The sequence below is a fragment of the Charadrius vociferus genome, unplaced genomic scaffold (genome assembly GCF_000708025.1).
Source record: "Charadrius vociferus isolate BGI_N301 unplaced genomic scaffold, ASM70802v2 scaffold121, whole genome shotgun sequence".
Classification (NCBI taxonomy): domain Eukaryota; kingdom Metazoa; phylum Chordata; class Aves; order Charadriiformes; family Charadriidae; genus Charadrius; species Charadrius vociferus.
This window is the reverse complement of record NW_009646858.1, coordinates 1,244,055-1,259,869: the sequence shown is the minus strand read 5'-3', so window position 1 is coordinate 1,259,869 and position 15,815 is coordinate 1,244,055. Positions and strand designations below refer to the sequence as shown.

At 43.1% G+C, this 15,815-nt stretch overlaps 1 protein-coding gene across 1 annotated transcript in view; it reads right to left on the bottom strand.

The window, feature by feature from the left end:
- Positions 1-8,774: 8,774 nt before the first annotated feature.
- LOC104294716 (myosin heavy chain, skeletal muscle, adult-like) overlaps positions 8,775-15,815 on the bottom strand; it is a 30,247-nt gene continuing 23,206 nt past the window's right edge. Inside the window, exons 35-36 of the mRNA XM_009894359.1 lie at positions 14,183-14,282; positions 8,775-8,864 (exon numbers count right to left, since the gene is read on the bottom strand). Coding sequence (XP_009892661.1) covers positions 8,775-8,864; positions 14,183-14,282 — 190 coding nt within the window. The remainder of the gene's footprint in view (positions 8,865-14,182; positions 14,283-15,815) is intronic.

Below are 15,815 nucleotides of genomic sequence, written 5' to 3'. Positions count from 1 at the left end.
GGCTGTACTTTATTGAAAGTGCGTCAGCAGAGGTGTCTGGTGGGGAAAAAAAGGTTGTGGATCACTGAGAATAATAATAAAATCTGTATCAGTGAGAAAACTCTTTGCTTTTTAGCTAATAAATAGCTAGGTAGTGTCCCAGAAGATCTCTTAGAAACAGCCACTGAAATCCACTTTGATATGAACTTAAAAGTACTGAAGTCCCACTCAAGAGTGAGACTTAGTCTTCTAAAACTCATAGGCTTTATAATAGAAAAATAGAACAACTTCTGAATATTGATTACAGTTTGGTGATTTGATGAATTCTGAACAGATTTGAGGTCTTCACATAAGGGAGTCTACAGCCAGAGAAAATCACTCTCTGTCTGACCCTTAATTATGACTCATTAATTTACAAAAGAGTACTTTCTTGTTAAATGTATTACCTTGTGTGCTAAAAACAAAAAATTGCTTTACTTGTTAGATCTTCCCTATTTTCAATGGTCTAGGCTAAGCAAAATTCTGCAGAAATATATAATAGGATTTAGGAAGAGAACTCATGCAGCTGTATAAAAGTCCTTAGACTGCAGTCTAGGAGAACATTACTCAGGGTGTTACCTTTGGAGAAAGAGTTGTATCCTGGAAACTGGCCAACCCTGTAAAATAGGAATGGCAGTTGTTTCTTATCTCTGCATGGAATTCCAGAGACAAATTATAAATTGAAGATACAGACATGCATTGAAATTATATTGAAAATTTTTGTTCACATGGGCACTCCCTTGTGGAAATGTTTGCCAGAGGCAGCAGAAATGGAATGAGATATTGCAAGGACACTGTCCTCTTTCTTCAAGCTCACAAAATGTATGCACTTACCTTGAAGCCTTCCGTGGAGACAGGCCAGACTTGTCCCTGGGAGATTTTATAGTGTCTCTGCTGCAGATGCTGCAGATGCTCCCCCTTTCTTCGGTCAAAACATTTCTGGCAAACCTTCTTTGGCAAAGCATTGTCTGGCAAACTAAGGGCATAATTGTCATTTGATTTGAATGATATAATTAGAACATTTTTATATCTTACTGACTATGTGAATACATCTATAAATAATTTGTCAAGAGTGTTAAGGAGAGAATCTAGACTACTCAAGGCACTTCGAGAACTTGGATGCAGGGACTTGTCTCTGTGATTTGCAGGTTGACCCATAGTAGTTTCCTTGGTACATTTATACCAGAACTTTTCAGTCATACAACAGGGATGATAATGTCTAGGATGCTTTAGGAACACAGGCGTTGAGAGGAACAGGAAAAGTATGTCAAAAACTAACAAATAATTGTTGTTAAGAACCGCTTTTCAGTGATATGTTCTAAAAAGCAGAAAGTCAAAATGTATTACAGCTGAGGTTTCTGTATAGGACACTCTCAATAGCTGAGAGGGTTTGAAATGCAATGAGTTGGAACCCTGAACCCAAGTAATGGGAGACTCTACTTTGAAATAGAGCTGTTGAATAGATTCCTGAGCTGACTTTTGAGGTATCAAATTAAAATATTGACATGTGCATGCATAGATAATGCATGGTTTTGCATATATTTCATTTAAAAATGCCGTGACATCAAAATATGCATATTTACACGTTCACAGTCCCAGAAAAATCTAACAACACTACTGCCTGTATTAGGGCATTAGAGGTAGCAAGCGGTCTTGTGTAATGCTGATGGCATGGGAAAAGATTTGCTGGTAGTCCAAGAGATTAAGAAATCTAGTTTGATGAGAGGGTGTAATCACTTAAATTTCTTCAGATCTTCCAGATCTAAACACATTGTCCTCCTGGTTATTTGCATTTCAATCATTAAAATATCTCAGTGAATAACACAGGGAAGAGGTTAGAAAAACAATGTCTGGGGTCCAGTGTAATATGCAGCATCAGACTGTGCCCTGTTCTGTAGGAGCCCCTCCCAAGAGTGCTCTGGAACTGCAGCAACGACATTTTGGGCCCCAGAATGGAATCCAAACCCAGAGCTCACCCCTGAGCTTACCACACATGTTTAGGGACCATTGAATATCTCAGAAGGCTAATGTTATGAATTAGGATGAAAAGCTGCCCAGGATTAGTGTGGTAATTTTGAATTCTTGTCTAGTGCAATACAGTAATGTGGAGAGCATTTAATATCTGATTTGATCACACAACCTTCACAAAATAATTCTTCATATAGGAATAAAAGTCTCTCAAATTTCCCTGTATGTTCAGCTGCCACTCACAGGTCCTTGGAGAAAGATGAGGCATTGAGTTATTTGGAACATATACTGACAATGGCCTTGTCTTCCTTTTTGGTTGAACAGTAGACTCATACCAAATAGATTGCACTCAAGTATGGTAGGAATTGTGAAGCAGAATTCCTTCTGACTCTTGCCATGTTCAGCACTGAAGTCCTGCATTAGTATTTCTCCGTGCTCATGCTGTTCAGGGAATTCAGGTCCCTCAAGTTTCCTGCTTCAGGCCCTTCACCAAGTTTTTCCTCATTTCTTAACAGCTGTCCTCTCAGGACAGTAACACCAACTGTAATGGAGAGGACTACCAGACTGCTAGAGCAATGAATGTAACACCAATAGGAGACCACATGTATTCCATATGGATTCGGCAAATTTTATTTTGGGTTGTAATACCAAAACTATATTTGTGGATACTGTCAGTGAGTGCTTTATGAAACCTCTAGTTAGGGTGTGAAGGAAAAGCAGTGTTGACTTACTTGATTTGAACGCAGCTGTGGACATAGGTGAAAATAAAGACATTTAAGAATTGACCTATGGCAATACATGTAATAAAACATTCTTGGAGGAGTTAAAATAGTCCCCAAAATCCAATATGATTGTGTTTATAAAGCACATAGAAATAATGACTCAAAGGGAAGCAGTTCAGCTTAATGATACCATAATAAAGGTCCAGGGCAAAGAGATACTAATCATCAGAAAGACAACAGTCACTTCATCATAGAAACCAATGAAGTTGGTCAAGCATGATTATTTTCCCTGGTAAATACATGTTGGCTGCTCTCAGTTGTCTTCTTGTCCTTCACATCCATAGTATGTGATGGTACCAAGAGGATGATACCTCTTGGTGATACCAAGAGGACGTATTCTGTGATCTTCCAAGTAACTAAAGTGAAACTGAGCCTCTTACCATTTTACTGATCCTTCTTCCTGCCTTTTTTAAAGGTGGGCATAACATTAGCCTCCTTCCAGTCATATGGGACTGCGTGTCATAATTTTTCACCAATGATAAACACAGGCCTTGCAATTACATGGGCAAACTCCTTCAATCTCCTTTGATGAGTCACACCCAGCCCCACAGATATAAATATACCCAGCTTCTCTTAGTAATTCCATCTTATCTAAGTAGTAGGTTAGGACTTCCACACTGTTGGTTATACCTTTCCTTCTCAAACTCTGTTGGGAGATGCAGATGCCTGGGGACAAGCTTTGCCTATGAAGACTGATGCAGAAAAGGTGCTGCATATTTAAGTGCTTTCTGTATCATCTCTCACTAAGTGGATTTCCACATTCAATGGTAGGCACTCTGAACTCCCTTCTGCATTGCCCATGCAGAACTGTTAGGCTTAATGTCCCTAAGAGCCCAAGCAATGTTTTATATTCCTATTTTGTTACCAGTCCTTGCCTCCACCTCTTACATACTTCTGTGTTTTAGTTCATCAAGAAGTTTGCTGCTTAGCTAAAATGAAATTGCCAGTCCTCCTGCAGAACAAGGTAGTTTGTTCCTGAGGTGCCAATAGTTTTCCTTTAAAACCTGGCCATCTCTTCACTTTCACAGCTGCTGCCAAGGGAGTTTTAACTAGCGGTTCCCTGAATGCAATGAATTCCAGTCTTATGAAGTCTAGAGTGATAATTCTGTTGTTTACCCTCCCAGCTCTCCACTAAATCCTTCACTCAGATATCATGTGGTTGCTACAGTCTGAGCTGCCATCTGGGATCATATTTACCACTAGTTCATCCCTGCTTCCAGTACTCAGCATTGCCCGTCCAGTATTTACATTAGCACAGTCTAAGAGCTTCTGGCATTGCTTGCCCAGTGCTGTTGCCCTCCCAGCAGATGTCCACATGGCTGAAATCCTCCCTAATGCAGAGGAGATGTCTGTCTTTCTACTAGTTGTAGAAATCCTCCTTTACTACTTTGTCTTGATCTGGTGGTCTATAACAGACCCCACCACAACATCTTTGATTTTCCTCCTGTCTCTGACGGGATGTCTACAGTTTGACACTGGAGCTTTGCACAATCAAGGAGCACTCTAACATAAAGCATAAATCCTTCTCATCTTCCTACTCTGTACCTTCCCATGGCCATGTTTCAGTAGAGCATACTATCCCACCATATCTCCATGATTCTGATCGTGTTCCCTTTCTCCCTGGTGAAATTAGGTGACTAATGTAATCCCATGGTATTAAAAAGGCTCCTGAGGAAATCAAGGGAACTGAAGTGCAGTAAGGCTGATGGCTATGCTGGCCAAATCAGTAGAAATTATAATATAGAACAAAATTAATGGACACAGGAAAAAGTGACAGTCTTTCATGTGTATTTGTAAAGGGAAGTCTTACTTCACAAACCTGCTTGCTTCTTTGAAGGCCAGATAAAGCATGCAGATTTAACTACTGAGACTGCATCTGTACTGCTAAATAAATCTGCTCCTGGGTACATTCTCTGATGTCAGGCAAAATGGTGCCAGATGCCTTACAGCCAGCCCTCAGAGTTTGTGACCACCAGAATCGTCTGGCTGCGTCAGCACTGCATAACACTTGGCTTGGGCCTCTGCTGTTTAGCAAATGCCCCCTTTGCCTTTCACATCAACTAAATAAAGTATAAAGGTGTAGCTTTTTCCTTGAAGTTTTTAATAGGTGACATTAATTGATGGTATGAAGGGAAAATAGTAAACTGCAGCACTGGTATTGGCATGCATGTTGTTCACAAAAATGGAGCATTAGATGTCAGAGCAGTTTTCAAAGGGAAAACCCTTTACCCTTTGGACTAGATTTTGAGGCATTAGGAACTAAGAAGGAAAGTGTGAGAAAATAGAAAAAGACTGGGAGGTCAACATGGGAAGTTCAGGGGAACTTTCAGGACTTAAACTTTTACCCTTTCCTCCACATGTTCTTTCAGGAAGATAAAGACCATACTAATTCATATTTGCAGGCAAACTAACTTGAAGAATTTTCTTCCACAGATTTAAAAATCCTGATCATGTGGACACTCAGATAGGTGTTCTGTAAAAAGCTCTGGGATATATATCCATTTGCTTCGGGTTTGTTTTAATTTATAGAGATTACCAATCCCACCCAAGTGATAATTTTTTGTAATGTGGCCTATTGGGCATTCCAGTTTCTTGCAAAGGACTAATTTGTAATTTGGATTAGCCAATCCAAATTCCACACAGATTTAGCTCCATGGTTCTTAGTGAGTTACACCACAGAAAACAGGCCAATTTCCTCCATTCAAGCATGAGGCAGCCGAGAAGACACCTGTCCTTGGGAAGAGGGGTCTGCTGAAAAAAGCGCCAGTGCTCTGATGCAAAACAAAGAGGGAAATGAAACCTGCTAGCTGTTTACTTTCTGCCACTTCTGTTTCCATCCCTACAGGGCCTGGATTCCACTGGGACTAGAAGCAAACGACAGCACAGTCAGAAGAGTCAGGATGAGAGAAATCCCTGTATACAGGTGGTCCTGCACAGACATACGGTGTGGGCAAAGTGCTGGAGTGATGACGTACAGGCATGCTGAAAACAGATCCCATCCCACTTTCTGTAAGTCCCTACAGTGTGATTTCCCTTCCCTTGTATTCAGTGAGCATGAGCTGGGAGAAAAAGGGCACTCGTGAGGACAAACCATGACACAGGTGAAAGAGGAGCACTGTCAAAGGCTCTTGAGTTTGTGACCCACTGCAAACCTTCTGCTTCTTAGAGCAGCAGCATCAGCCTTGCAACCTGACTAGTTAGAAGGAAATTCCAGGCCCAGTATCTCCATGTCATTGCCATAGAACCACCTTTAGGCTTCCTGTTTATGTCCTCCACTCATTCCACCCTGGACCAAGCTGACCAGGACCTCCTGGCCAGTTGCAACAACAGGAAAAGCAGCATGATTGCAAGCTTCTGGCCTCCATTTCAGGCCTATTTGTCTTCTTTTCTGCCCAGAGAGAAACAACTGAAGCAAACCCAGTTGGACCGTGTGGTAATCAAACAGCAAAGTTCAAGAAGGCATCTTCTTAGGGGTCAGTATCTTTGGTGTAAAATTTAACCTTGGCAGCAGTGAATCCCAGTACAGAAAGGTAGCTGAGTTGGTAAGCTCCCATCTAAGTGTTTGAAGGAGCACAGGTCCTGGTCACACAGTTCATGCTTTCACAATGCTATTGAGTACCTTTGTTACTCTCATTAGATTCCTTTAACCATGCAGCTATCCTAGAGCAGCCACACTATGGATTTCACAGGCATTTTGAGGTGATGTGTTCAAGTCAGGTGGGCATCCAGTTGCTGGATAGCAAAACAGAATGTCCTGATCCATGGAATCTCCCCACCAAATGAAGGTGCTTTCTGAAAGATAAGTAGTTGCCTCCTTTGCACTGAGCTCGCCCACTCTTTCATGTGACTTTTCCTGAAGATTGGCACCGATAATATTAAACTTTCACCCCCTGCAAAAGTGGAGAGAATTCACAGAAACAAATAGTGGGAGATCTCAAGATGGCACAGATCTCACCCTGTCCCTTCAATGTCATGTCATCAGAAGTTACCCTGGCAGGAGGCTTGGCAAGTTTTCCTCTTGTCCTAAAGGAGATTGATGCAGAAGAAGCAGTGGAGCCAAAGACTGCCTAGGGCAGCAGCCTGCAGCTGTGACCAGGTGAGCCCACCTGTACTCTTTCTGGTGCATAGCATGAAATTCATGGTCTTCTCACCCACAAACGATCTGTGAGCCTCTTACATCAGGTCCATAATGCCCATTTACAAAGAAATCCCTTTGTCACCTCCCCCCCATTAGTCAGCCCTAGGAGGCTGGAGGCAGCTGAGCTGCTCAGCTTCTGCTCAGGTAGGAATTCTGCTCTTGTGGATCAATGTTTTCCTTATGAGTCCCCACATGACAGGCCACACCTATTGCAAGAGAAACACAACTGCCAGCAGCCACAAGTCCCTTTTGGAAGTGCCTTCTGTGCTATGGGAGACTGTCCAGGTATGCCTCCAGCTTGGGCAAGTACTGCCTTTATGAAGGTAAAGATGTTCAAGGTCTGTATAGCTACAGTCCAATGAGCTGCCACCTTTTGCAGTGCTACATAGTCCCACACAGCTGGATGAGTGTTTTTGTAAGCCAACTATCTGCACTTCCAAGGGGGAGTTTACAAGCTCCCTCAGCAGCTTCCACTATATCTCATTGTTAGGATCAGATCCAGGAAGGAAGGTTGAAGAGATCCACAGAATCAAAGCAACTGTGCCACAGGCAAGAAACCACCCAACTGTCCTCCAGTATCTCAAAGGTTGCCCAGACAGTCCTGCATCCTTTAGGCTGTCATTGCCTTCAGTATCTGCAGGCCCTGTGCTACCTTGGCCAAGGAGATTTCAAGGAGAACTGTTCCAGGAAATTGATTGTGTTATTAGGAGCTTTGCACCATGAAACAAGGATTGGAGCAACTGGGCAGCTGACAATGCATTCTCACTCCTTTAACATGTGGAGATTGAGCACTTGTCAACTATTTTTTGTAAGAATTGCAGTTCCCTCTTTTGCAGCACCTGAGCTATGAGGAAACCCAAGGATTCTGGAGTCCACACATGGATTGACAAGTTGGGCTGTCAGAGAAGATTTTGAATCCCCTAGTAGCAACTAAAGATGAGATTGTCTGCCTCACAGGATGTATGGCATTCTGGAATTTGGGTTTTGCTTTTTGTCATCGCTCTCCTGCTGTTTGTGAGTATCCCTGCAAAGTGGGAAGGGTAAGACCCAGTACAAACAGCAATGAGGTCAGAGTAGAGCACAGAAGCCCTAGTTACCTTGTCTGCAAAACAAAGTTATTCCCACCATTAACTACCTTCTGCTGAGCAGCCCCATGGATAGAACGTTTGACTACGAAGTGAGTAATCTGTGATCTTCACTCTTCTCACCATGGGAAGGAGGTGCATACTCAGTGTTCTTTCCTTATCTCTGAGATCTTGGTCCTTTACAAGTAGGTAAGGATGTGTTCTGCTTGGATGCACTGTCCACAGCACTGACTTGACGCTTGGCCACTGTGCATGCAGGCACGCTGACCTTCTTTTGAGTTAAGTCCCCCTGGTGTGTCACCAGTTGTCTACAAACACATAGTACACATTGTTAACAGACATAGTAGGTTGAGAAGATTGAAAAGGTGCTTTGCTGTGATACATTTGTGAAAGTATGCTTTTTCAACTTAGGCTGCTCTGTTATGTTCGGGTTAGGCCATTTATAGTTCTCTAGTAGGCTATGAGATCTTTGATTGGCTTTAACAGCCTTTTCTGCTAAGTCATACCTCCAGAAGCATTTGAAGATTCCTGTCATCATCCCGAGAATTCTAGGTGAGAAGCTAAATATTCAAAATCTGTGACTTCTTCCACTTATGTCTACATTGTACCTTATGGTGAGATGAGCAACCCAACTCTCACTTACCAGACAGGGTAAGAAACCCAGGTGGTGAGATAGATAAGATTATTTGTGTTCTGCAGAAGCCACTGGGAGCACTGTGCAATCTGAGTTATATGAACAAAGTGTCCATTCTACAGACATTACCAACGAATAACTGGATGCATTTAACAGTGTTTGAGGTATTTAGGTGGGCTGTTGTCCAGGCGGAAAAGGTCTAATTCAATCCATATTGATACATCTTCATAGACCAGATCCTGAGCAAATAACACAAACTGAAACCCAGGCTGGAGACTAGAGCGTGATGCAGATACTTGTAAGGAATTGCAGACAGAAAGCTGATTTTGAACCAGGGCTGCTTGCCCTAGTTGATTGCTGATGAGGCCATTAGGTGTTTCTGCAGAGACCTCCCAACAGCTTCTCATTTCTGAGAGTACAGACAGCAGGAAAGATATTATTAAGCTTGAGGAGCAAGTGTTCTGATTTCTTTTCCTGCTTTTATTTCTGCAGGGTCTTTCTCTTTGGGATGCTGAGACACCACCTTCATCTCTTTCATTTCCCTTGTGTCTGCTAAACTGTTTGGCATTATGACTAGAATAGTGAATGGCAGCCATTGCCTCCTCTTAGGTATCAGGTAGTATTTGCAGGAGTCTTTCAAAAAGGAGGCTGTTTCAGTGTGGATTGCCTAAATTCACTTCCACCAGGAAATGAGTATTTAGTATCAGTGTCCTCATAGTCCAGAAAAAAATATTTTGTTCAGTGCCTTGATTCTACCTTAAAAAATGTGTGGCAACGTGAGACCTAGCTACTAAAAGACCTCTTTCTGCTCTAATGCTTTTTGTTGCCAGATTCTGTAACTCATAGAGAGCGGAATAGTATCGTCCCCAGAATAAATGGCATAATTTCTGTTCTTGAATCGGGGTATCAACATATAGCACTTTCCAGGTAAAAAAAGAACCAACACCACCATCACCCCAAAACAGCAGAGGCTGGGATAGTGACAGACCCTTTCCCAGGAGATACAAAAATTATGTGGAATAGAGCTACATTATGACTCTTCTAGGAAGAACAGTGATATAGGATGGAGCCTGAAGTTCCCTGACTTGCTCTTGATTTTCCAAAAGAAAAACCACCTCAAATCGCTTCTTGCAGGATTTTCAGCTTGCAAGTACTGTTGTTGGCCATGCTGTCATGGTAGGGCCTGCCTAGACAGATCAGTTTCCTCTGTAGCCTGTGATAGACTGTCTGACAGAGAATGCCCAGCCTTCGATATAGCAGCATTTCTGCTGCCCTCTGTGTAAAATGAGAGCTCACAGGACAAGCAGAAATGTCAGAACACTGCTCTGTAGCAAAACTGCTCATCCCTACACTGCTGCTAGGATGTGGCTGGACACTGAGCCCTGGAGATGGTAAGAGCATATTTTCCATTTTAAAAGGTTATTTACCAATTCAGTGTAGATCTGCTAAGGTGCGTGCTTTCAATGTTTTGTGCAGAATGTGCTCAGTCCATATTTTTGATGTGTCATCTCATTAGGAAATGTGCCATTAAACTAACATTTCTGATAAATTTGGCTGAAGGAATGGGATGAGAGAATTGCTGGAAGCAATAAATGATTTCCCAGAAAGAACTACTGATGATCATAATTAATGAGACTTAAAACCTGCAGGCTGAAAAGCAGTGTGGGCCATTGCTTTACCATGGCAAATATAAGCAAAAACTTCTGGGTCTACATGTGGGTCTACATGTGAGCACTTGTCAAGACAAACGGAGGTCACAGGCTATCCATGAAGGGGCTATAATGGCCTTGCTATCCCCTGTCCATTCTGCTCTATTCAGAAACTAATTTCTGCAGATCTTAATGCAGTTGGATTTACCTTTGCTCCATGTCAAGGAAAGTGCATACGTCTGTCCTAGGGGGAACTTTGATGAAAAATTTGTTGCTCAGTAGCTTTCCAGAGAGTGGTATTCTTGGAAGTCTTCAGAATGAGTTAACGGAGCATGAGAGGCAAATAAAACGCACAATCTGGGATTAGAGGATGGGCAGCTTTCAAATGTGCACCACAGGTGCACCATTACTCACACTTCTGTCTCCACAGCTAACATTAGCGGAAGAGATCTGGGCAGTAGATTCTGGCCAAGGAGATGACATTCAGGGTGCCCTTTCTGTCACCCACCAAAGCAGCTGAGGGGCTCCTGTTACAGAGCAGGTGAGTGGGGTCGGCAAGCTGGGAGACCACTGGGTAGAAAAAGGTAATTGAAACAGCAAGTAGATGAAACAGGAGGAAGGAAGGGGAAAGAAAAGAAAGTAAGGAAGGAGTATGGTATTAAACCCCACAGTCAACTGTAGCATAACCTAAAATAATCTGTACTTGTGAGATCAAAGGTCTATGTAGCCCAACTTTCTGTCTTTGAAAGTGATGCCCGGGAAGTAGCTGCATCTTGCCGAAGGCAACATAGAGCGGCTCTTCTCTAAAACTCTCCCGACTCCCAGTAATTTGTATTTGTGAAAGCCCTGAGCAGCATACAATGTCTGGGTATTTAACAGCTCATGGTGGATTTTTAACTGATGAATTTGTCCAAACACTTTTTGAACCCATGAACAGTTCTCTATGGCATATTACTGAGATCCTCTACTGAGGCTAACTCATAGAAAGCAAACATCCATGTCTGCAGTTCAATTCACTTTGTTAGTATCTTTGACTGAGTGTTACAAATATATATCTTCTTCGCATTTCATCCAAGTTTTCATAAGTCACAAATTTGAAGAAGTAAAAATAGTGATTAAAATGCAGAGAACATCTCCCAGGTGCCAAGGTAGTTTATTCTGTAGTTAATCTGCAGTACATATTTATACTACAGCAGGATATTTTCCTTATAGCATTTTCAAGGGAATTTTTTTTTCCAAACAGTAAGGCTCCTGTCCCTTCAGAGACTCCAGCAAGTCTCCTATACAATGTTAGCAGATAGATTTCCTTGGTGGTCAGCCTAAATGTTTCCTTAATTGCTCTCTGCATCCATCTGAGATGCCGAGGGAAGGATACAAGTCCCTGCTGCCCCTGAAGGACAAATCAGTTGTGTAAAGCAGAACAGCTCCAGCAGAAGACGATGACAGTGACGTGTCACCAGATAGTCAGGGTGCTGGTTGCCCATGTGGGGATATTAGTAGCTGGAAGTTCTAACAGCGCTTGCGTCCCCTGTTCTGAGGAGATTCCCTGCTTACCCCACTAAAGTCTACCAGGGACAGACCTTTTTCTCCATGTGGTTTGTCACAAAGTACTTAGAAAAATCTGAGTTTATCCCATAGAAGCAAATGCTAAGTCCAAGGGAGGGGGGATGTTGTTTTACATCTCAGTTAGGACTGTGGCCTGAGAAAACGTATCACAAATCTGTTGCAGCTCAAGATGCAGTGCCAAATTCACTCCATCACTGCTTTGCTGAGCAACACAGATGTATATTGCCTTCCTTCCAGATCAGTCGCTCAGGTCCCTCAAAGTGTCTGCTGCTCCCTGAGAAGTGTCTCCAGGTGGCCAGTATCTCACAGGGTGCAAAGTGTCAGAGCAGAGCGGTCTCCTGACTGCACTGTTGTCTGCCTCATATATATGCTAAGCCTAGATTTCACTCTTTAGCATTCTGATGTATATTTGTTGTCCGCAGTCCTGTCAGTGTTGAAATTGAATTCAAGAGAACTAACACACATAGTAACCGGAGAAAGAAAGGACCTCTTTGTAGGTCCTTTTCCTGGACATGTAGCAGATTCATTGGTACATTCATGGAGAATTCAGCTGTTGAATTTAATTTTATTTCCTCAAGCTCTTTGTGAAGAAGTTTCTTGCTTTAATAAAGAATACTTTCAAAATATTCTCTAGCTAGAACAGTTAGCTCAGTACATACAGATGTCCCTCTAGTCCGGGAGCTGACAGATCTGAGATCCTCTGCAGTGGGGCAACAGTTCTATTGGAATATATACACTGTATCTATTTTAAACTTTCTCTCCAAGATGGTCCTTTATGGCCACTTTGGAGCAGTCTTTTCCCCTTGATTGGTTAGCATTTGTCAGCTGATGTGCAGCCCAACTCCACAAACAGTATGTCAATGCAAAAGGCTATCATTCTGCAGTTATGGCAAGAAATATCCAAAAGGAAGGAATCTTTGGTTTCCTCCCCTTGGTGTGCTATTTGGATCCTGGAAATCTATCATAATTTATGGCATCCTTGAGTGAATAGTACTATTAGTTCAGCATTAAAAAAAAACCCTGAGAATGCGAATTATTTTCTGTATGTTCTAACTATATGTGATGTATCTTGTTTAGCACATCGCTATAGTTCATATTGCACCATTAGAGAGGTAGTTTTTTAAAAGTTAAAAAAATCTGGATAATAAGTCCATAAAAATAACAAGAGTTCTCATTTTTAAAGGGTGTTTACAGTGTTTCTTAAATTAAAGGCAAATAATTTACGAATTTTGAAAAATCGATGTTTTTATATACCTTAGAATGTATTCCCCAAACTAATCTTGTGGTGCAGAGAAGTAAATGAACAGAACCCTCAAAATGGGAACTTGTTCCAACCAGAAAAATAAGCTTTTAATAGATAAAAATCATATTTCAGATATTCACACATCTACACAATTTTGCTGGGTATTATGAGGCACACGCTGACAAGTGACTGCTTCTGTCAGCTCAAGGTCTTTTTCAACAGGATCAGTAGCTGACTATGAAATGTAAACATAAAAATAGACATGATGATCACCACAGTTTCCACTGCAAGAAAGCTATTGATTTACTAGCTATTTTTCTATAAAAGTGCATATGATACCATACATATCTAGACAGTCCTTGGGAGATGCTTGTCTAAAACAGATCCTTAAAAGCATAGGATAAGGGAGATCATGCAACATTATAGATACTCTGTTCTACCATACAGTTTTTCTCATTGAAATATTTCCTTCATATACTCCTTTTAACTTCAAATTAAACACTTACAGTCCTGGCAATATAACCCTCTATGTCTCTTAATGAAAATCTTTTTCTTTTGACAAAATTATTTTCCTACTCCCACCCACCACCCTTTTCTCATCTCTTGACTTAAAAACTCAAGTTCTAGCCATACGTTTTTCTAAGTCATACTCTTTATACTTATTCTGGCTCCTCTCCTCCTTTATTCTACTCTACTCTACTCTACTCCTCCGTAGTCTCTTTTCAGAATAGGACTACAAAATGTGCTCTATTCAAACTACTGTAGACTACCTCCAAGACAACCCATTGCTGAGGAAAGCAAACATCCATATCCAGCACCATGGAAAGAGTATTCACACTAATATTTGCAGAAATTAGATATACCATTTTTGCAACTGTTTGACATTGTTCAGTGTGTATAAACTCGTGCCCCTGATACATTCTCTCCCTGGCTCAGATGACAAACCCCATGCATTTCTCTGTCTGATTTTAGCTTCCCAAAAAACTTTATTTCTCTCCATTAAATTTCCCTCTGAATATTAGAGACATTTCTCCAATTTTTCAGAGCTACTTTTAAGTCTGATCCCATTCCACCCTGCCAAAGTGTTTGGATGCCCCACCTTCCCAAAAGACACAACACTAGAGGCTGCTTCTGTCAGCTCAGGGTCTTTTCTTTCAGCATTGATGACCCTAACATTTCCAGACCTTCTTTGACCCATTCCACCTGTCTTTGTTCTCTCCCAGTGGTGAATGCATGACACTGGCTGACACATCTGGCTGGATTTTAACCCATCTGGTGGGATTTGATCCTAACACGTGGGCCAGCAAGTTTCAGCAGTTTTAAAAGAATCCATTTTAAAGTGAGGCTTAGCTGCCGGTCTGTGGCAGGCCAGCCACCCACAGGAGGGTCCACCTTGATGGCTCCATGCTGCCCCCGGCTGGTGATGGGTGCCTCGAGCGGTGGGCCCGGTCGGCTGCTGCCTGGCTGAGTTCCCTGTGACTGACAGGAGCCTGCTGGAGCCCTCTGGCCAGTACCCCCTGCTCCCGAGCCCTGGTAATAATGCCATCATCTTTCTACCAAGGATCCCTAAAATAACTCGTCTCTCCCTTTAGTGTCAGGTGAGAAGGCCCAAACTGAGCAGAAAGCTAATGGGGCCTGTGTCGTCTGAACAAGACTCCAAATGGCAATGCGAAAGGCACAGCCACGGTTCCAACTGATGTCTCTGGACCTTGTCTCTGTCCTCCGCCTGATTGCCTGTGGTGACTGTTCCTGGCAGTGACACTGGCTTTTCTGAGCTCTCCAAGGGGCTAGTGGAGTCAGGCTGCAGGCAGAGCTGGGTCTCCATAGCCATCACACCATAGCCACCGTCCTGGCCAGGGCTTCTCCTGCAGCCCTGATACTCCGGTTGCTGTTGAGGGATCTCTGGTGTACAGCCCTACTACCTTCCCTCAGTGAGTGCTGTGAAAGCACAGCCTGAGTAAAGGGACATGGCCTTCTGCAATGCTGCTGATCCTCAGAGCAAGCCCTGCCTCTGTCTTCATCCTCACCCAGACAGGAACTCAACGGGAGGCAGCTGTTAAAACGTGCACCTCCAGCACTACAGCCTAACCCGCCTTTTTCGGTTGCTGGTGTCCAAGAGAAGTGACGCCCCCTCCACCCCAAACTGAGCCCCATCTGACTGCTGGAAGTCCCTGGGCAGCTGCTGTGTTCCCCATGGGACAGCACGTCCCAGGAGGACACAGTGAGCACCCAAGCGCTGGGTTGGCACAGCGTCATTTCACGGACTTCCAAGGGGCCTCTGTTGATTTATACTCTTACCCAGGAGAGCACACGCGGGCCTGCTTCTGATTTTTAACATTTCAGCTGAGAAAGGAGCTGTGCCGGAGCAAGCCTCTCTGGGGTAAGAATAGCATCTGCCGTCTTAGGACACAACACAGTTGTCCAGCTCCTACATGGCAGCACGTTGCGCTGAGATATAGAAGGCAACCTACCCGCTGAGGAATGTCTTCGAGCGCTATTAGTGGAAGCATATCATCTACGCAAACAGGCGTGACCCCACACAGGAGTCTTGCAGGAGCGGGGCTATTTTGAGCTTCTGACAGAGAGGATGCAAGGAGGCAAATGACGGGCGGATCCTTCTGGCATGGGCAACCTCCAACGCTCTCTGCGGCCTTGTCTTCTCCTCTGGGAAAGACTCTTGGGAAGGCTGATAGGCGATTTGGTGGGACCTCAGAGCCCAGGTGACAGGGGCC